General features: G+C 44.2%; 1 protein-coding gene across 2 annotated transcripts in view; it reads right to left on the bottom strand.

The window, feature by feature from the left end:
* Nucleotides 1-8789: 8789 nt before the first annotated feature.
* Nucleotides 8790-21021, bottom strand: part of RASA3 (RAS p21 protein activator 3) — a 134989-nt gene continuing 122757 nt past the window's right edge. Inside the window, exons 19-24 of one of the 2 annotated variants that reach the window (XM_050908376.1) lie at nt 18971-19077; nt 17942-18024; nt 14165-14376; nt 13267-13370; nt 11277-11460; nt 8790-10624 (exon numbers count right to left, since the gene is read on the bottom strand). In XM_050908376.1, coding sequence (XP_050764333.1) covers nt 10549-10624; nt 11277-11460; nt 13267-13370; nt 14165-14376; nt 17942-18024; nt 18971-19077 — 766 coding nt within the window. In that variant the 3' untranslated portion in view covers nt 8790-10548. Of the gene's footprint in view, nt 10625-11276; nt 11461-13266; nt 13371-14164; nt 14377-17941; nt 18025-18970; nt 19078-21021 lie in introns of those variants that run through there. The other variant, XM_050908385.1, reaches the window with a different exon arrangement.

The raw sequence follows: 21021 nt of genomic DNA on the forward strand, positions 1-21021 counted from the left end.
CGCAGCTCCTGCCAGCCCACCTCCGGCCAGCCCCGTCCCCGTGTCTGCCCAGGCGAAAGGCACAAAACGCTGCGATTGAGCGGTGTTCCAGAGAAGGGGCTGGCTGAGAAGTGCTCTGCTCCCAGGTCCCAGCGTTGGCTTGAAACTCAGGCAAACGTTTCTTAAGAAGGGATATCTGCAGATCAAGCATCACGTGCCTTCCAGGAAAAAACACACAGTGCAAACAAAACGAAATCAGCTGATCTGCGCAGAGCAGGGGGGAAAAGCCACACAGCTGGCATGATTTATGCTGCCTCTTCCAGGACGTGCCCCGGAGAGTTGCTCCGCGGCCTCGTGTTACAGCCTCGCCAGCCGGGCACATCTCTCTTTGGCGAACTCCCTGGGCTCACACAGTCCTGCCAGTGGTGGCTGGTAGCCTGTGGGGAGCAGGATCTGCTCCTCCCAGGAGAGCTGCCAGTAGCCACCCCCAATGCCATGGGAGGATGGTGACAGCAGAAGGGGCTGGGGGAGGTCAGGTTTGGGTTAAGGCGTGCCAGAGAAGAGGTCTGAATGCATGGTGCCAGGGAGGGAACATGAAAGAAGGCTGGTGGAGAAAGTTTCTCCTCCGTCCAGCTGAGGTCCAGATCCCTCCCCAGACCAGGTCTGAGCAGCTCCTGGTTGCCTGTTTAGCACCACTCCTTCTCTCTCCTGCTTCTTCTGCCTCATCCAGCCTGGGAGGCGGCCCAGCTCCTCTGGGGCCTGGATGCCAGGAAAGAGGCAGAGATGGTTTGCCAGCAGCTCTCTGCTAAGGATTCTGCACTGCTGATAAACCCCATCTGACCCCTGCAAATGAAACAGTAACGCACGGAGGATGCTTACTCTGTCTTAAGGAAGTGCTTGAGAGTTGTTCTTGGTCAGACAGCTGAGGGGCTCTAAAGAAGTCTTCACCTGACTATATTTCACAAGACTGATCAAATACAGTGTTATTCTTGTTTTGCTAGTGCTTGCAAAAACAGTAGGAGGATCTCCCCACTCCCAAATTTAAGAATGCCACTATCCTTCATATTTTTTAGAAATCTTTTTTTCCAGACCTATTTTCAGAACATAAATCCTTTGGGCCAGCTCTGATGTGGATGCGATGGTTACCGTACTAATGCTGTAAGGCCCTGTGGCCTTGGGTTTTCTTCCCAGCCATCCCAGAAATGACCACGGGGCCAGCTCTAGGTCTGTGGTTCCCAAGCTGTGATCCACACCACAGCAATCGCTTGTGGCACTGGAGAGTTAAATATGCAGTTGTTTCCCAGTTCGAGTTTAACCATAAGGATGTGCGGCTTACCAGTGAAGCGGGTTTCCCTTCCCACGTTGGAAAAGAGGACAGAACAGGCAAATCGAGGGAGGGGAGATTCTTAAAATGAGATCAGTATCAACACCCATGCAATACAACAGTAAGTACGAAGTAAACTGAAAGCAATAATCAGGAAATTCATTGCTGCTTGGGAGCCCTAGATCTAAGTGATACCACATGAGGATTGCCATCCTCCTCATTTTGATCGGTTTGACAGTGCTGAGGCAGCGAGGGATTTACCTTTCTCGTCTCTGGCTGCCCTCTGCCAAGCAGCAATATCCTTTTTTTTTTCCGGTACCGAGTACCCAATTAAAAACACCGTGGGCACACCGCACAAGGCTTGAACCCATCTGCTCAGGCTCACTCTGCCAGTTCGAGCTTGTTTGGGAGGGGGCCCTTTGGCCTGGCAGCCTTCAGGGTGCATCAGGCACTGCGGGAGCAGCCCCAGCTTTGTGCCTGACCAGGTGCGGTCCCGTCCCGCCGCAGCAGGCAGAAAGAAAAAGAAAAAATAAAAGAAAAAAAAAAAAAAGCCATCCCAAGCCTGCGGAGCACGTCCTGGCGAGCTCAACGGGAACCCACCCGGGCGCGCTCCCACCCGACCTGGGTCCACGGTGCGGCAGCGGCTGAGTCAGCCCCGCCGGGAGCCAGCGCTGGCGCTCCCACGGAAGCGCTCATCAGCTTCTCCCGCTCGGGACCGGTTGCGCAGGAGCGCACCCCGAGCGGGGCCGCGGCGTCGTGGGACGGATCCGGCGTGGGAGCACCCCCACCTAGCGGCCTGAGCCGGCCCCGGGGCACCGAAGGCAGGAGGGGAACCCGGGCTCGCAAGGAAACCGCTGCCGCGCAGCGAGGGCGAGTCAAGAAGAGCGACAACGCCGCCGCCGCAAGCAGCCGGGCTTCTCTCCAGTCGCCCTGGGTGGGGTGCGTCTCACCAGCTCTAGATGGCTTTGCTGGGTTCCTGGCGGTCAACAGAAAGGAACCGGAAATTTTTAGGGTTTGATTAATTTCATCCCAAGGTGGACATCTAAAATTGTGAGTCACGCTCTAGAGGGGCCTCTCTTTCCCCTGGCCATTAGAGGTTGAGTGACTAACTGAAATGTCAGCATCTGTGTGGTGGACATCTACATTTGGAGAGACAGATCCCATCTACTTTGTCTTATGGCTCTCATTGAATTAATTTCGAATACAGATCTTGTTTCCCATGGATGTCAACAAGACATCAGAAATTGTCTGGTTAAGTTACACTCTAACAGTGCTGTCAGAGTTGTATATGAACATATTCAGTGGAACATCATTCCCCATCTCCTGCAAAAGAAAACCCACTTCTGATTAATGCAGTTTCAAAGCCCCTAATCTCCATTTTTGCACACTCAGCCCCTGCTACATACAAATGCTCAGATGAGTGAGATTTTATAGACAAGGATGCTGGCATAGTTGCCTATGGCATGGAAATACTTCTCTTTGCACCCCATCAGCTCCAAGCAGCACTGAGGTTACTGTATTTGTAAGGGAAGAAGAAAGAAAAATACTCCACAGAGAGCTCACCAGCTTCCTTCCTCCTCCACTGCAATGTTGTCTCACCGCCCAAGCGGCCTCCTTGACCGAGTGAAGACAGCTGCCTCACAGACAGAGGTACTACCAGGAGCAGTCGAAAGATCTGTCTGATCTGAGAGGGAGGTGGGATGAGGTGGACACCAGAGGTCCCTTCCACAGCGAGTCTTTTGGTGATTCTCTAATTAGTGATGGCAACCAGGACTACGGCAGCAGTGAACAAGAGGTCTGAGACACGGGAAGGGGCAGCAGGCTGGGCCTGGCACTTAGGACAAGAGGAAGGCACTGGGAAGCAGGGGCTGTCCCCATCTCTCCTCCCCAAGGACCAAGTGGGGAGAAGAGATGGGAACAGTTTTGGAAGGGCAGGGCCAACCCAGTACATTTAGAGGAAGGAAGGAAAGGCAGGAAGGAAAGAAGGCAGGACTGGCAGAAGAAGTTGTGCCAGGCAGAGCAACCTTGCCTACACAGCCTGGAGGGACTCCCAGCAGCACAGTCCTGCAGCACCCACCTGCGTGGAGCCAGGGAGAAGTGCCGCACTCTCCTCCTTGCCGGCCCCAGGCAGGCAGACAGCCGCTGCAGCTGCAGGTGGTCCATGCAAACGTGGCTGTGTGGTGGCTCATCAGGTTTTCCCCCAGGTGTTGCTCTGAGGAACATAACAGAAACCAACAGCTCTCCCTCACAGCAGGAAATGCTTAGGCAGGAGAAACAGGCAGAGAAAATGAATTACTGAACACCTTGATTAAGGGAGCATCATTCAGCTTTGGCTTTGGGAGGCTGATGGGCAAAACCAGCTCCCATTCTTCTGCTTGAGCCTGCTCAAGGCCTCTTGGCTCTTGCTTTACATTGACTGTGTCAGGTCCCACCCTAAGAGCCGAGCAGGCTCTCAAACACCAGGGCACTTGGCCCCTTCCAGCCCAGGAAGAAGAAGGGGCACTTGGCCCCTTCCTCCAGCCCCCATGAAGATTTCCATGCCTTCCACTTCTTAATGCAACTGGCTGATACTTACTACCTGCCCAGGCCTGCCAGTTTCTTCATCCCCTCTCTTCTGCACTCACAGCTTCTAAATCAAGCGAAAGCATCGGCCATCTCTTTCTGACACCAAAATAACTGGGGCACCAGCTATCCTCTGCTGAGAATCAGTGCCAAGTCCCCTCAGAGGGCTCTCCAAACTGCTCCGTACGAGGGCTTTTTGCTTACGGTTCCCCCTTCCTAGCACCTTCGATAGAAATTACGCCAAGGGGACTTCTCTGGAGTGAAAAAGCATGACATTTTTCAGACAAACAAGGTTCAGGCCCAGCTCTCCAGTGGGAAACCTGCCGTTGAGCCTGTGGCGGTCTTCACCGGGGGAATTCAAGGCAGCAAAGGGCTGGCGGGGAGGGTGCCGGAGCAACTATCACACGTCCAGCTCCTTGGTAAACCCTGAGGAAATGTGGTGCTGTGCCAGCAGGAAGAGCCAGATCTCAGAGCTGAATTCCTCTCTGGTTTTGCCAGGTTCTCATGCTAGAAGAACAGCAGGACCCTTGGGCAGCTGCTGGGCTGCACACGTAGACTATGCAAAAGACGAAGACAAGTATGGGGGTCACCTAAACAACAGTGCATTTTTGGGGGGAGGGGACATATACGCAGGCAATACTGGCTTCAGAAGAAGGTCGTATCACAGACGGTGCTGCGCATCGGTGATTCTAATAGGGAGCATGAGGTGGGATGGTGCTGGAAGCAAACGGATTTGGAGCACAGCTGGGAGACGCATTCGCTCTGGTGGCAAAGCCGTCTGGGGTGGCTTGTCCCCACCCCATCAGGCGTGCTGATGCAAGTGTTTGTAAGACTGCTGTAAACCTGGTCAGGTAGATGGTCCAGGTTTTTCCAAAATCGCCCGTTCTTTTAACAAGTCCCAATTATTTCACTGATTCAATTGCATCAGTGCTATTAATGGGAGCAGGAGTCCCTTGAAGGGGCTTTACCACAAGAGAGAACATACCACGGGGTTGTCCTCGTAACACCGTGGCTCAGTGGGAGGCAAAGCATTTGCATCTCCAGACATCACAGATGAGCCTGTCTATTTTTAAAGTTGCTTTTCTCAGCTGTGAGCCTCTCCAGTCATTTCCATCACAGGCATAGGAAGTCACAGCTGCCAGAGGATGGCTTCTGGAGAAGATGAGAAGTAGGAATTATAGCTGAGCTGTAACACAGAAAAACTTGCTAAAGAAAGCAAAACACAAGGTGTTTCAGGGTGGCCTTTTTTGTGCACAGTTTTTGTTTTCACCAAGTGAGTATTTCCCTCTTTCTTCCCCTATAATTCATAAAATTCACTTCCTTTATTCCCGTCAGCAGATTTCTCTACACAAACATGATGACTACAGTTTTAGTTTCCACCCCCAGAGAAATACATGGCTACACTTATCCAAAATGCCTTTCTTAATCAAATACATTTATTTATTCACACCTCTGGTACCTGATGGCAACCCTGTGCACCATTGTCACCTCTATCAAGACTTACTTGTTTTCACATAAGACAAGTCCATATCCAGGCAGTACATTTGTTGTGGCCTCAAGTGAATAATAAAAAACATCTTTCCTTTCGACGGCTTTAGGGCAGAACAGTGCAACTGCGACAGAGGCTAAAGATGTTGAGTGAATTCAGTAAAATTCGTCAGACACCATACAGGCCCCATGCTTGTGGAGAGAATTTGCCCTCGACATTAACCAGAACTGTGTACGTCAGGGGTATGTTTTTGGTAAGATTCAACGTAGCAACATTTTCAAACTAGTAAAAAGCTGATTTCCCTTTTTATTATTTAAACATTCTTTACATTTAGCCCAGGCTGCTGGTGAGCCTTTTGTTTAATCAACACATCCACATTAACTTTGCAGGCAAACTGGCTACCACCACACAACTTTGTGGTTAAAAGAAATAGCTCTGCACAAACATGATAAACCCAACGATTTGAACTTTTCAGATAAATCGGAGTGACTCAAATGGAGCAGCAGATGAAAAATGGGAATTGAAACAAAGGCATGTATGACTTGTTCAGAAGTTAGGAGGGCTGGTTTCTACCCTTAGGGTGAATCTCCTAGGATCCTAAAATCCTAGGATTTTAGGTTATTCTAGGAACCCAGAACAACTATTTGCTCCACGATGGCTCCTTCCAGTCTTTTCTTAAACAGCCCAGATCCAGAATCTCACACACATAGGAATACAGCGCTTCTGCCTTAAAACCTTGTCTTTTCCTCGGTACCCACTTGAGCTTTGGAATAACTTGTTTACTGTTTAATGACAGTAGCTCAGAGCCAGAAAGAAATGTCTTCTCCAGGCAGCCTGCTAAGCCTTTGTCTCCGGCTGTAGCGAATACAGAAGGTGGCTTGTGGGAAGATGCTGTTCTTTACGTCCATGCACCACCTAGCATCAGTTCCAGCCTCTGGGACTGCCCTACACCATAGTCCTCCTGCAGCGTTCATTTCCTGGAGCTAATAATGGGGACTGGCAGGGTTCACACATTCTCCTGCTATCCCGGCTAGCTTCTCACACAGCCCTTTGTAAACATCCTTACGGGATTACAAGTCGAAATGACCTCCTTGGAACCGTGTGGAGTATTGCAGAGAAGGGATGGAGATGGGAATTGCATCAGCATTCAAGTGCCTCAGACAGCTGCGTCGCACAGCCAGCTGCCTTAGCCCCAAAATCAGCTTCTTGTGTCGACAGAAGTTCTCACCGATTTCTCACAGCTTCTCAGACGGCAGTCGCTGACGCTGACTCCCATGAGCCTTGTAAGGGCGTGGTGGACGCTGGGTGCTCCTTGCATTGACTGCACGCCATGCCCATGGCACATCGTGCTTTTCTTTTTTTCCATTTGGCGATTTTTACACGGAAACGTTTCCAGACAAGAACCATGTTCTTCAACCCTCTCATCCATACACAGACCTCATTAAAACCTTACTGGGTGAAGAACCAAGTGCTACTGGTGCCAACAGAACTTTGAGACATCATTGACATGTGCAAGGCTTGTCACTCCTGCTGCCCAACCGACTGCATCCCAGCGCAGCTTCAGACACAACTGCCACAGCATGAAAAGGCCCCAACAGTGATCTGTGATCACTGCAGCAGCTGCTCTCCATCTCTACTCCATCCACCTAGAAAACACACGCACACAAGTGACAAGATTTTATCTGTCAACTGAACTCCCGCCCATTGCCTTCGGAAGCTCTAACAGGAATCTTGACTTGGGGTGTGCAGTTGCACAGCCAAATCTCCCAGTCTGAACTCTTTACTTCTGAGATGCACAAAGACATTTGCCTGGCCAGAAACACCACCTCCTTTGAACCGGAACAGACACAGACCAGGGCCACTTGGGTCCTGTCGCCAGGTCAGCCGTGCCCTAATGCGCTGGTTCAGCAAGGGAGAAAACAGGCACAAGGGATGATCTTTGGCATCAGGAGTCTCAGGAGAGAACAGTCCGGCTTCTAAATTTTTTTCTGTCAAAAATAATTTTTTTGCCTTTCAGGCTGGGTTAGAGGAGAGAAGGAAAGAAAACTGACCTGACATGCTTACTTACGGCTATGCTTTTTTCTTTTTAATATTATTTTCTTCATTCCAGGTATAAGGGATGCTGTCCCAAGCATCCCTATCAAGTCATCTGTCTTGTGGGCAGGATTTGCTGAGTATTTCTGAAAATCACATCAGAAACATACGGTGCAGACAGAGAGGAGACAGAGGCTAAGCAAGTATTGGAAGCCCAGTTTTAACACAAACCCCTCATCAACCCTGTTAAGTTATGCCATAAGAAAAGCAGCCTTCAAAGACTTCCTATTAGCTTAAGCTAAGACACGTTAGCAGGAAAACAAAATGATTGTATACAGGGGATGAGATCGAGTGGAAAAGAGACAGACCTGGGAATGGTGTTACAGTAATTTTGCATTTAACTCTGCTCATTTCTTATAAATCCTGTGTCAGTTTACCACCTCATCTTACTTAAAACGTTGCTCGTTTTTAAAACAAGGTTTACAATTCCTCAGCAAACACACACACTTGTGTAACTGTGGTCAAGTTCACCTTCACCAAGACACTGGTGATGTGTCTTCCACCATCAGTTTCGTTTTCTTTCCTGTCTGTGGTCTACCTGTTAAACCACTACTGTCACTCAGCTAGAGTGTGCCTGCAGCAGCTCTTCTCCAGAAGTTTCTCAGAAATGCACGCCTGTGTTGTGGTGACAGAGACACCTGATACAGCAGTGGGAGTTACCTTGAACACAAGCTAAACGAACACACACTGAATGAGCCCGTCAACAGCTTTCTATCCCGGAGGGCCAGTTGCCCAGCCTTCCTGCAAACCCTCCCCGACAGAACCAGGGAGCGCAGCTTGTCACACAACATCTCAGAGCCAAAGCTTAATCCACGAGTATCCAGAGAGGACTGGTAAGCTCCAGAAGACCGACTTGCACAAACCTCAGCATGCCCAACATTTTGCCACAGAACAGGTCCTATTCAGAAGGGTGGTGGTTCCATAGGTCCATGAGCCAATATGCATGCAGGGTGCTGTGCTCTCAGCTCTCTCCTCCTGTTCCTTTCAACATGGTCTCACCCCTCTCTTGCAGCAGCAACAGCTGTGTATTAACACAAGGAACGAGTTCAAGATGCTGATCTCGCTGAGCGACGACTGCTTTCTTTGCTAGAGCAGTTCATGGCTGGCTCAGGTGCCCAATCTGGTTCACTGCAGAGTCCCACGGGTCCAATGCTGACCCAAGAAAAGGGATGGGGATGGGAGGAAGAGCAAGGATGGGGCTCGGCAGCCCCAAAAGAGATTGGTTTACACTCACAAGGATCTCCATCCATAGTCCAACTCTGAGCAGCGGATGCTGTGCCAACAGGCACCCCGGCGGCCACTGTGAAGCTAAACAGACTCCAAATGTGCACACAGTTTTCAGAAATAAAACATTTCTTTTAATTGGCAAGTAGAACACACATTACAGGTCATTAGTATTTTATAAACAATATTAAGTTACAAATACATGTTAAAAATTGCAGTTCACGGCAGCTAAAAGCTTGGAGTCCAAAATGCATCTCTGCAATGCTTCATTACTTCCCTTTTCCCAGTCTGCTGGGTGAAGATGAATAAAAGATCATTTATCATCTACCAGGAGGTGGTCTACTATATACTCAAACAAAAAGAAAACCTCATTCCTAAGAGCATCACTAGCAACCAGAGGCATTCAAAGTACTTCAGCCATCTTAAATCATGTCAGATGCAACGAGGACACAGTTAAGAATTACTCTGTAACACTTTAAGCAAAGATACAGATATCTTCACATTAAACTGATAGTTCAATGCTTTCTGTTCCAATTCAGCTTAAAACCAACACTAGCTTCTACCCCACAGAAGCTTAAGTCCATCATGCAGGCTTCCGTGCCATCAAAGCTAGATGTTTGTAAATCAGACCCTTATACAGAGGAAAGTTACGGTGTACAACTAAACAGCATACATAAATATTTATCTTATATTTAGCAGATCTTTATTCCCCTCCTTAATGACTTTTGTTGGTATTAGTGAGATACACAGCTCATTCCATTTTCACTACACTCAGAATATTAACAAGTTACCATTACGCGTGTTAATATACTAAATATCCTTTAACAAGTCTCTTTAAAAAAAGTATTTAAAAACATTTTTTGAAAAGTAGAAATCTATTTTCCAGAAAAGCAAGTGGTACTAGGATAGCATGGACTCCAGTGCTTAAACATCCTTTCAGAGAAAACCCATCTTGACGGCTTTTGTGCCTGGGAGTCAGTGTGTCTCAGCTGCCAGACTTGAATTCTATTCGTCCTTCTTGCTGTGGTGGTAAAAGGTCATCAAAATCAGCTTACCTTGCCTTTCGGCTGGCAGACTTTCAAAGATTACCATTCACTGGACTGCATAAGAGAGACATGTAGCTTTGACAAGTTCATTTCTTTCTTAGTCATGAGAGTCAGTTTTATTATACCGCTGCGATTGCATCTTCAAAACCAAAGTCTGCTGAATGTGTCTGGAGAAATGACTTTGTATCTCAAAAATATCAAGAGTACCATTCAGATCTGAATTTCTATTACAAACTGTGCACATTTAGCAAAAATTACGCTGCTGTAAAAACAAAAGGCCTGCTCAGAATACAAGCTACAATGCAAGAGATTACACCAGAGGGTTTTTTCTCTGCTTCTTTCTAAATGCAGGCATTAAAAGTAAAGTGTTACTAAGCTTTTCCTAAGAGAGCACGCAGGGGTGTGGCATAATATACATTAATCAGGAACAAAAAACAGTAACAAACAACCATTCTAGAAAATGCTGCATATTAGCAGCATGCTTGGTTTCCGAAACATAAGGAATTGCATGGGAGTTGTCAAGATGAAGTCCACACACCTCGATCATTGAACTGATCACTAGATTCCAAGAAACCAAAGCAAATTTAAAAATACACATGACAACAACTGCCTAGAAGGCAGAGTTTTATCATCTGTCAATAATCAGATGAATAAAGTGCATAGCAACTATTATAACAGTTTCTTGAAAAGAGAATATTTTTAGCAAGTCTCAAAGTTTGTAAGTTTGACACTTATCCATACATTTTGCTACATGTGTGGCTTCCCTTTTGTTTTGCTATTTAGCTTCACTGGTCGACCCTTCAGCACTGTCCTGTGATTTTCTTTGCACTTCATATGGAATGTGCTGAGATCTCTGACTGCTGCCTGATGTACGTCTGGAAGCTCTTGTCACCAATGGGATGTTCTCTAAAAGAAAAGGGAAAAAAAAGGAAAAAGTACTATACATAGAATTTTCTGTCAGGACATCAAGATGTCGGAACGGAAAGTGAACAGACAAAACCTTCTCCCTAAGTTTGATTTTCAAAGTTGTAATTGTAATGATAATACCACATCTTTACTTGAACTGGAAGAACTGACTGGTTGAACTGATCCTCTTTTTTGTCAGCCATGCGCAGAATGCTCCTTTATTTACACGTACACAAAATACAGTCATGTGGCCGTATCAGCCACTCTTCCCATTTTTTAAACCAACACTCTAAAAGAAGCTGGTAAATACATGTATCTTCTGGTATTTACTGCTCATTCCACAAGTACAGGCTCAAAATTTAAAAAAAAAAAAAACAAAAAACCAAAAAAACCAAAAAACACCAACCAAACAACCAAAAAACCCAAATCTCCACACTTATTTTTATGAATGAAACTGCATTAAAAAAATAAGCATTTAAAAATTCCTTACTGTCCTTTGAAATATTGTGATACAAACCCTAAGTCACAATCTTACTTTGTATGTATTTGCAGTATCTTTTTTGAACATGAACATGGTGAAGGCCAGAACACAAGCAAGGGAAACACCATTTCCCAGGACTGCTCCCCTCTTTGGACAACCCATTACACTTACTGGCTTCCATATTTTGTCTTCTTAAATTTATCCCTCTTATATTGAGCATGCTCCTGCTCTAAAGTTCCAACACCTTCAATAATCAGCTTTAGTGTTTTATACGTCTCCTTAGGGTCATCAATGATGAATGTAGAATATTCTTCCTCTTCAGGTCCATCATACACAGATTTGCTGCCACAGGCCTCTGGGGAAAAAAATAAAGTACAGGAATAGGTATCAGATAGGCAGGGGAAAAAAAAGCAAGATATGCAGACTAAAAGTACTCAGTCCGGGGTTCATGCAGTTCCTTGGTTTGCTTCCATATGACCACCACAGAACTGTGGCTGACATCAACAGCAACAGCAGAAGGAGCAGCTCCCTGTCCTTTTGCTGGGCTGTTGGTAGGCACAGGGGCTGGCCCATGCCTGTTCCCTCCTCCTTGTCTCATAAGGAAAGGGCAGCAAGCCTGGCAGCTGCTCCTGGCTTGGTGCGAAGCTGTCCTTTGCTGCACAGGCAATGCTTTCATCTCAATTACCACTAGCAGTACCCGATGCACACACTTTGGGAACTCTGACACAGGCCTAACTCCGCCAATATGCTGCAGGGTTGGCCTGCACGAAGTCAAGTATTCACTTGTCAGAAGGACAGGTTCCATCCCTAAGCAGCAAGTACGGCACTGCACAACAAACTGAATGCAAAACAATTACAGGTTGAAGTAGTCACGGACGATGTTTTACCTCATTACCCCCAAAAGATTCATACGACAAGCATAAGCAGAATATGTCATGACTACTGCCTGGCTGCCTGCTTGAAGACAAGTCCTAAGAAAGGGCAAGTCATACTACCTTCTTATCCTACCAGGGAGCCTTCCTGGCTAAGAGATCAGGACACTGATTACACATGAACATTTGCAACACATTCATCATGTGATTTACTTCTGCATTGTAGCTGAGTGTATTAGAAGGGGAGAGAGAATATTTTAGTTTGTCTCTATTTTTTCCTAGCTTTCTAGCTTTACTGCTGTCTCAGTCTCAGCTTTTGAGTTACCTTCCTCTTGCTGCACTGTCTGTGCCAGACCTGCGTCCTTTTCCCCGACACTGAAACTCGATGCTGGCTCTGGCAGTGAGGATTCGGAACAGGAGAAAGCTGGGCATTGGTTCAGACAGCTCGGAAGTGGTGGGAATCTTAAGTTTGCAATGGCATGGCGGCCAGGAATGGATTAAAGTGCTTTCCAATCTGTGTGTTTGACACCACTGGCTTATCTCATATTATAAAATAAAGTCCTATTTAAAGATCAGTGCCACAGTGAAGGCTTCCCTGCCACTCCCTGTGCTAAATTGGGATTTCAAGTCTGGCACCGTGTACACCGGATACTTTTCTTGGCATGCCTACCAGTACTAACTTCCTCTGCTGTCTCTTCTTTCTTTTATCCTTCATGTCAAATCTCTGCTCCCCTCAACTGCTAAGGGTTTCCCAGCCCAAACTTCACTTTTCAATGTTTCATAGACATCCACAGGTCATCTTTCGCTGATAATTCCAAAAGAGCCTTCCTGAGGAAACCATTTGTATCCAGCCTGTTCTTGGGATCTGAATCAGGGAACGAGCACATGACTTCTGGTAACACAAAACCATGTTCCACTGAAACCTCAACTTTGCTGGTGCTTCTTTTCAGGATCAGTAAACTTCTGGTTTAGTGCACACTCTGATTTGTCAATTCAGAGCATCCAAGCAATGCTCTGTGCTTACGCTATTTTAGGATGCTGTGGTTAAGACTGTAGTTCAAACAACTGTTTATTATGCAAAGAACTTTGTACAGACTATGAGACTACACACTGCACCAAAAATAATTCACACAACTGCCTCAAGACAGCAGAAGGGGAAACAAGTTAAATAATGGCCACTGTGTTCTAGGATGTGATTCACAAGGCTGGTCTAGCTAGAACATACAATTTTTCACAGGTATTTTTGCCTTGCTAAGTGTATTGGAGATGCAACGATCTTCCATCCTCACCTTGCATTTTCTCCAATTTTGGCATATACAAGTTGAAAAGAGAGTAGATGCGCTCAGTTTCTCTATCTCCATCTATATCCAGTTGTATATTTGCTGGAAGGCCTCTGTAAGGCATCAGGAAGAGAGGTAGAAGTTATATGCTAAACAGTATGTTATGGCACAAAAAGCACTTTACAAGGATGAAAGTAAAAGTGAGTACTCATGAAAGCCAACAGATTGTGTGTAATAGAGCTCAAAACTTCCTATTTTTCCCAAAAGAAAAAGGTAGACAAGTTTAAACTTCTTTATGCCTAGATTTATCCAGCATGCTTTCACTCTGACTTGAAAGAGAGGACTGTATCAGCATCCAGACATTTTGGGGAATTAGTCTGCTATAACCAGATGGAGGAGCCAAAGCACTGAACTCCCAACCGTCCAGGTCTTACATTCTGAGACTAACTACCACTACAGACTTGTTGCTTCTCTCATTTTAGACGACAATTGTGTCCTACGAACCAGACAGTACCTCTTCATTTAACAGAGAGCATGAGTGGTCCCCTTAGAAAAAGATCAGTTTAGAATTAAATCTAGAAGCAGATGATTGTCTGTTTCAGGAATTTACAAACAGGATGTTGAAGGGATTTCCGACATTTTTACTAATGACAGATGATCAGAACCAAAGTATCTTATCCCACAGTCAACTCCTATCAATGTCTTGAACTCTAAAAATGTCAACATTTTGACCAAGATATGCAGATACTGACAGTATCAGAAATAACAATAAAGATGGCCTTTGAAAACATCACGACGCCTGCGCACCTGGCAGATCTTCTTGGTAACTGCGTACCTGCAAGTCATGCTGCAGAGATGCACGTACCCCTGGCAATACCTAGACCAATGGCATGTTACCAATCCTTACCCTGTGCAGGGTGTGCAGCCAGGAGTGTTATCTGCAGTAGCTTTACAGCAAAGCCAGTGGCCATTAAGATAGGCAGAGGGATGGTAGACCGTGAGGCGCTTCTTGTTGCATTGGCTAACTTTGGTGAGGATATCAATCCAGTCCTTGGCCTCCACACAATTATTTGCTTGGATATACAGGACTCTTCTTTCAGGCTGGATCACCTGGAACATCTGCAAATAAGGAAATAAGCCACAGAATAAACCACCAGAATGAGTCGGTGAACCTAAGACTGGGCTCCGACTGATGATTTATTAAAGAAAAAACACACCATACTAAAAGAATGCACCAATAAATACATTTCAACACAAAACCAAGCAGCAAATGTGCCCTTAAAACAACAAGACCTTTCACCTGTTACAAGGAGTAAGATACTGTTCCTGTAGGAGATGATTTACAAACAGCTAATATCAACTTGCTGGTTGGGTCTCAACAAGATTTGTTGTCAGCCTCAGGGATGCAATTTTAGAAATGCTGCAGCTCCAAGTTTTGGAAGGCTGACAGAGGGACCCAATGCAGGGCTGAAAGGAAATGCTAGTCAGCAAGGGTCAGAAAAGAGAAAAATGAGGGTTTGGATCCAGCCTTAGCCACAGCTTTGCTTTAATACTGCCCTATCTCTAGTCTTTTTAACACCTATTTCAGCATGATTCTTTCCTTTTAATAACTTCCACACTTTTGCACCCAACTATAGCTGCTATTAGCAAATCACAGCAATACAGTTGCTCTTTATTCTCCATTGGGTGCTTCAAATAATTACACATTAATTCTGCATTATGGCTTGGGCACTGAAAATCTAAACTAGAGCTCTCCTGCCTGTTCAAAACAGCTTGCAACCTGAAATGGCACAATCGCATTTATTTTCCTCCTTTTGAAGAAGCAAGTTTCTGATGCACAGCCTTATTGCTTGATTATACTGATCATGCACTGAAGATAACTAAGCTCAAGTTAGTGATCTTAACTGCAAATTTCGGAAAGGCAAATGTCAAACATCTTCATTTCCTCTAGCTTCTGCAAATACTTAATTTTAATGGGTTTTCCTCTCTCTCTCAGGTATTCCTAAGTTATACTTCCCCCCTCTACTTCTTCATTTGATTATTCAAATCTTTAGACATTACACTGCCCATATCATGTGGAGTATTATTTTCCAAACAGCTGGTTTCTCTGTGCTACTTTAAAAAGAAAAACAGAGGCACAAAGAAAAAAAAAAAAACCAAACCCAAAACCACAGCAAAACCCCCCTAAAACAACAAAAAAACCCCCACCACACCAAAAAAAACCCCAAAACCCTACCAAAATTGAAATTCACTTTTGTCTATTACAAACACCTGAAACACTGGCCTGAATTCTGCACCTAGCTGGTCAGGAGAATGTTGCAGACTGGCACCAGGTGCAATCTCTTCTTCGCTTGTGACACTTTTAGGTGCAAATCCTTCGAAGCAGCTTGCAAATATACTTGCTAATTTGTGAACGAACAGGTTTTTTAATTACAATGTCTCTTCTAACAGGAAAGGGAAGGGTCCAACAGTCATTTCCCTGGATTTAGTATCCTTATAGATGTCAGGCAATAATTAGAATGGCACAACACACAACAGCAGTATAGAAGCTGCTAGTGTGATCAGTCCAGCACTGCCAAAATACACACCAAAGAGAGAGTCCTTTTAATAAAACTTTTCAGGACATAACTGGCAATTTGAGTCTCGGGAATAGGGAAGGAAGGACCGAGGAAGACAGGAGCATGCAGCTCAACCCTCTGTTAACACAAAACTACAGGGAAAAGAATTCTAATGTCCTGCTGGGGTAAATGGAGCCTTCTGCATTACAACAAAGGAACAGATTTAAGGAGTATGGCTTTGTGTAAGGGGATACACCAACCTAAGTGAACTAACATATGGCAACTGTTACCGAGAAGCCCACAACTAAGCCAAGAATTTCAAGTGGTTGCAAGACCTTTACACTACCAAAACCACCAGCTGCTTCTCAAACAACACAAAAGACCTGAACAGTACTTAAAGCCACCCCCACACCCACCAAACTGTGCTTAAGGAAGAGAAGGCTACCAGCCTTACTGCCAGACAGGCAGATTTATCAGGAGTGAGGAAGACACACTTGGTGCAATTCAGAGCACAGATACATAGAGAATATTTATAGAAAATGAGGATCTTTAATCACACTTAGCACCCATGATGGAATATCCATCGCAAATACATCTGCTGTGGTGTTTTGAGAATTCTGTTCTTGCTGCAGTATTCTATTTATGTATGGCAAGATAAATGGGAATATATTAGCATGGGAAGGTGATAATGGTATTTCTATTGCTTATGGAAAGACTCTGAACATTACTTTCCAGAATGGATGTAGTCACCTTCATTTCCTAGGTAATACTGAATTTAAGCAACCAAAATAGCACAGAGTTTCTGATGTTAACAATAAAGGGATATTTTTCCTATAATAAATCTTCACAATAAAGGGATATTTTGGATGCATTCTAGCCCAGCAGACTCAGCATAAGTTAAAGACTGCTGTCACTGAAGAGTTGATCAGAATTATAGCTCAGCTCCTGTCCACACACAGTAAGTTTTATCTCAACTGTGTGGCTACTTTTAGTTCAATCAAGTTATTTTGCAGAGTACACTTGGCAACAGTTCATCACATGTTACAGCTGCCTTCTGATAGCTTGAGAATTATTTTGCAGCTTGTTTGCTTTTGCCTATGTAATTAACATGAGTTATAAACACCAGAGCCAGCTACAGTACAATGAAGATGTGCTCTAGAAGCAAGTGAACTGAAACTTATTCCATCTTTTAACAGAAAGATATGCTACCAAAATAATACCAGAAACAGGGAAAATACTGAGGAGTCAAGCATTGTATTTCACTATAACAAAGTGCTGTTTGAGGAACCTAATATCTAGGGCAGGTCTGAGCACTGCCCTGCATGGTGTCCACAAGCAGTGTAGATGGCAGGAAAGACTTAAAGGCAGAAAAGCTAAAAGTCACAACCATTTTGTGTATGAAGAAGTCTGTAGTAGATGCATGTTTAGAACTGCAAAACATGGAGCTGTTTTTTGTTTATTTTAAAATAAAACTTTTTAAGGACTGTACTCAGCTTTACAGGCAGAAGAGCATGAAAAAGGCTCCCAATATCACCTAAACTGATCATGTCTAAGAACTGTTCTTACACAACGGATGGTATGTCTTGCATACTGAAGTTGGCAGCAGTGGTCCATGCATGAGAAATACAGCTGTATTTTATTCCCTAATGTGGCAATCAAAATGCTAAACCATACTAGCACAGCACAGATGTTGTTTTGGCACATGACGTAACCCAAATATATATGCACTTTCATTAGCCAATAAAGAAACCCTGATAGCTAAGAAAGAAGATGTGATCCTTCACAATTATAAGCAGCCAGTTCCTTTCCAACAGAGAGGTCTGACAGAAAGGGCAGGGACTCGATCATCTTACCTGTGTCTGACGTTACGGAGCCCAGACAGCTGATCAGCAGTGGTCAGTACTGAGTGTACTGCAGATCACGAAATCCAAAGACTGCTGACTGCGCTGTTAAGAATCTGAATGGGCTGTACTTTTGGAAACTCCTGCTACTATATACAGAACAAGCAGCTGTGGTTGTACATCTTTCAATAGAAACCCAATCCAGGTTACAAAAGGGAAAAAGGCGATTAGGCTGGTGGATCCAGACCAGCCTAACAAGTACGTTAATGAAGATGACCTACTTACATTTTTCATTTTAAAGGATTCCTCCTCCAGTCTTTCCACTGCCAGAATGTTTTCAATTGGAATGCTACACAGAGGGTGATCACCTGCAGAACACACACACAGAGATACTGAGCAACTTACAACTCAACTTTACCCTCTGCCCTTATTCTAAGGGCTGATTCAGTTCCTTTGAAGATCATTTTGACTGCACAAGAAAAAAAATCTTTCACTCAGCAGGGATTTACTAGCATGTCCTTAAGTATTATCTTAAGTTCATTTCTGTTTTCAGCTGCACTGCGTTATGCTAGCAAACCTCTTAGAAACTGACTACTGCAGCAGGACACAGTATATTTCCTGAAAAGGTGACAATGAAAGAAGTCATTCCTGTCAGCTCAACTGAACTAGGTTGATAGTGGTGACATAAGATCTCCAAGCTGAGTGTGAAATGATGACTGGCATGATCTGAACATGTTTCCTTACCTTTCTCACTCCCTATGTATTTAGATGATGGAAGGAGGTTGTATTTGTTGTGTACTACTGAACAGACAGGAACAATTTGCAAAAAGCAAAATCCTTGATATTAGGCAACGTTAAGTGAACACATTTTTGCAAGTTCAAAGTTTGCAGGCAAATCCCTGCCTACTGCAGCCAGTTGTGCCAATGCTCCAGAATTTAGGAGAACAAGCTGAGATGCTCCTGAGAATGTTCAATACAAACCCAAATCCCAGCGTAAGGTATTTGTATTCTGAGTTTTGTTTCCTTGGACAACCTACTAGGTAACTGTGAAACCTACAGATGATGTTGATAACTGATAGTAGACAAATATTATCAAATATTCTCCTACTTTATAGGGTACTGTGCTATCCAAGAAGCTTCTCTAAGTCAGTACAGACATACTAAAAAAAGGGCAAGAACATACAGGCTGACAGACTTGCCTGCACTGTGCCTTCTACAGTTACAGACCTAGATCTCAGTCTTCTGTTCTTACACAATCCTTATGTTTAATCTTTGCTTTAATGTATCAAAAAAAGACTGGCAAACCTTTGTTACCTTTGCTTTTCTGATAGGTAAACTCATGGTTTGTCAGGCGAAACCATCTCTTCTTGAAGTTTTTCATACCAAATCGTTTTCTTCCTTGTGCTCTCTTGATCATGAACCTAGTAAACAGGACAACAGTTGTTACAATACACCAGATTTTATATATACATGCATATAAAAATATATGCATACATATAAAATATGTATTTATGTATATAGATTTATACATATATACATATATACACACATATACATGACGGGACTTGCGAAGCTTTAGGAGAGGACACACAGTGTTTTCTAATTATTGAGGCCTTGTCTTGACAAGGAAAGGGAAGTCACATTTGGATAGGTTTAGTGCATCTGTTAGTTAAGCCTGTCCTTCTTCCACATCTAGATAAGGGGCAAGACATGTAGCTTGACTTGTAGTCTACATAGGGGCTCTAGTTAGTTAGCTGAACTGCAGTTTGTGCCCTTTCCTCAGTTACAAATCCAGCTAAATGGTTTCCTACTACAGCAGAAAAAGGGCAGAATACAGTTAGTATTGCTCTGCTAAGCTTGACCTGTTAACTTGACAAGCTTTTTTTATTTTTTTTTTTAAAAGCTGTGAGAAAGCTCAAAAGGTTTAGAGTATGTTTAATAATTAAAAAGGCAGGTGTAAGGCCTCTGGAGCACAGGGACTGTACCCTTACAAGCTTCAGTCACTCTCAAGCTCTAGAAACAAAATCAGCATGTTCCACAGCTCCATTTGCAAACGCACATTGATGCTGCAGCTGGAAACATGTTTTCAGTAACATAAAACGCAATCTGACAGCTGAAAACCTGAACCCCCATCCCCCCCCCTTTTTGGCAGAGGAGGGGCGTTCATTTAGTGAGTTGTCAGTTTTAATTAATTTCAAACCTGAATTAGCTTACAAGAAACTGTGATGCATCCACCACCTTCCTAACCACTAAATCAATCCAAAAGCTTCAAGGTGACTTTGGAAAGCCTAGTGACTTCATACTGCTCAGCATCACTTTTGGTGGAAAAAAATGTGTACGCATATGCAGTAGAGAGTTGATAACAGCTACTCTACACATTACTTTAACTATTGTGCCAAATACAGAATTGTATAATGGAGTGAGTAAAAACTACTTACTACAGAGTAGTTTTTATCAAGTAGGAAGACACTATACAACACAAAAAGCACACAGAGAGAACAGCGAATCGTTTAGTTGAAGATTGTCAATAGCAGAGCTAAAATGCTTAGAACAGCTAATACTGTTTCTCACTTCTGGTATCTTCAGTCAGAAACAACTACACCGCATGCAACTCAACCGCAGGTCTGTTTAAAGCTCAAACAGAAATCCAAATTCCTTCAGACTTCAACTGTTTTGTAACCAGCTGGGCTGGTGCCTGCTGCCCATTCCAAGTTGTGTGGGCAAAAGCTGACAAGGACTGTATACAGCAACAGATTTTTTTTAAACCAGTTATAGTTACACACCTCTCATTCTTAAAATGGTCAGACAGTTACTGTCTCAGTCCTTATTCTTGGATTACTTGAGAAATATTTAATAAAACCATATGATTCAGGTCATCACCAGGCCCGCTAGCAGTAGTCTTCGCATTTCAAGGTTAAGGCAAATTTCAAGGGAAGAGCAGATATCCTTGGGCTGGACAATATGCTCTTCAAGTTAGTTTCTCTTCCTTCTCATGCCAACACTTAAAAGGTGACTTAAAACTGCAAACTCCTACAGAGCCTCCCGCTTTGAAAAATGCAAACTCCATACTGCAGAGCTAAGAGCACATTTCTAATTAAATTCTTCATAGCTGACATAGCCAAGAGAAGAATGTGCTTTTATTTCCCACAGATAGGTGACAAGCATTCAAAGCCACAGAAGTTATAAGGTCAATTTAAAGGATTTCTTTGTTTCTAACATTCATAGAATGTGTGAGAAGTCGGAGCAAATAGTCAGAAGCACAAAGGGAAAAAAAAAGTCTAAAGATGAAACCCATTTCAATGCTGGGTAGCTGGAGATACTGTTTCTTCTCATGCTTATGGTAGACCTGAGTTTGGATCTGCCTT

This window comes from Gymnogyps californianus, chromosome 1 (genome assembly GCF_018139145.2).
Source record: "Gymnogyps californianus isolate 813 chromosome 1, ASM1813914v2, whole genome shotgun sequence".
NCBI lineage: Eukaryota > Metazoa > Chordata > Aves > Accipitriformes > Cathartidae > Gymnogyps > Gymnogyps californianus.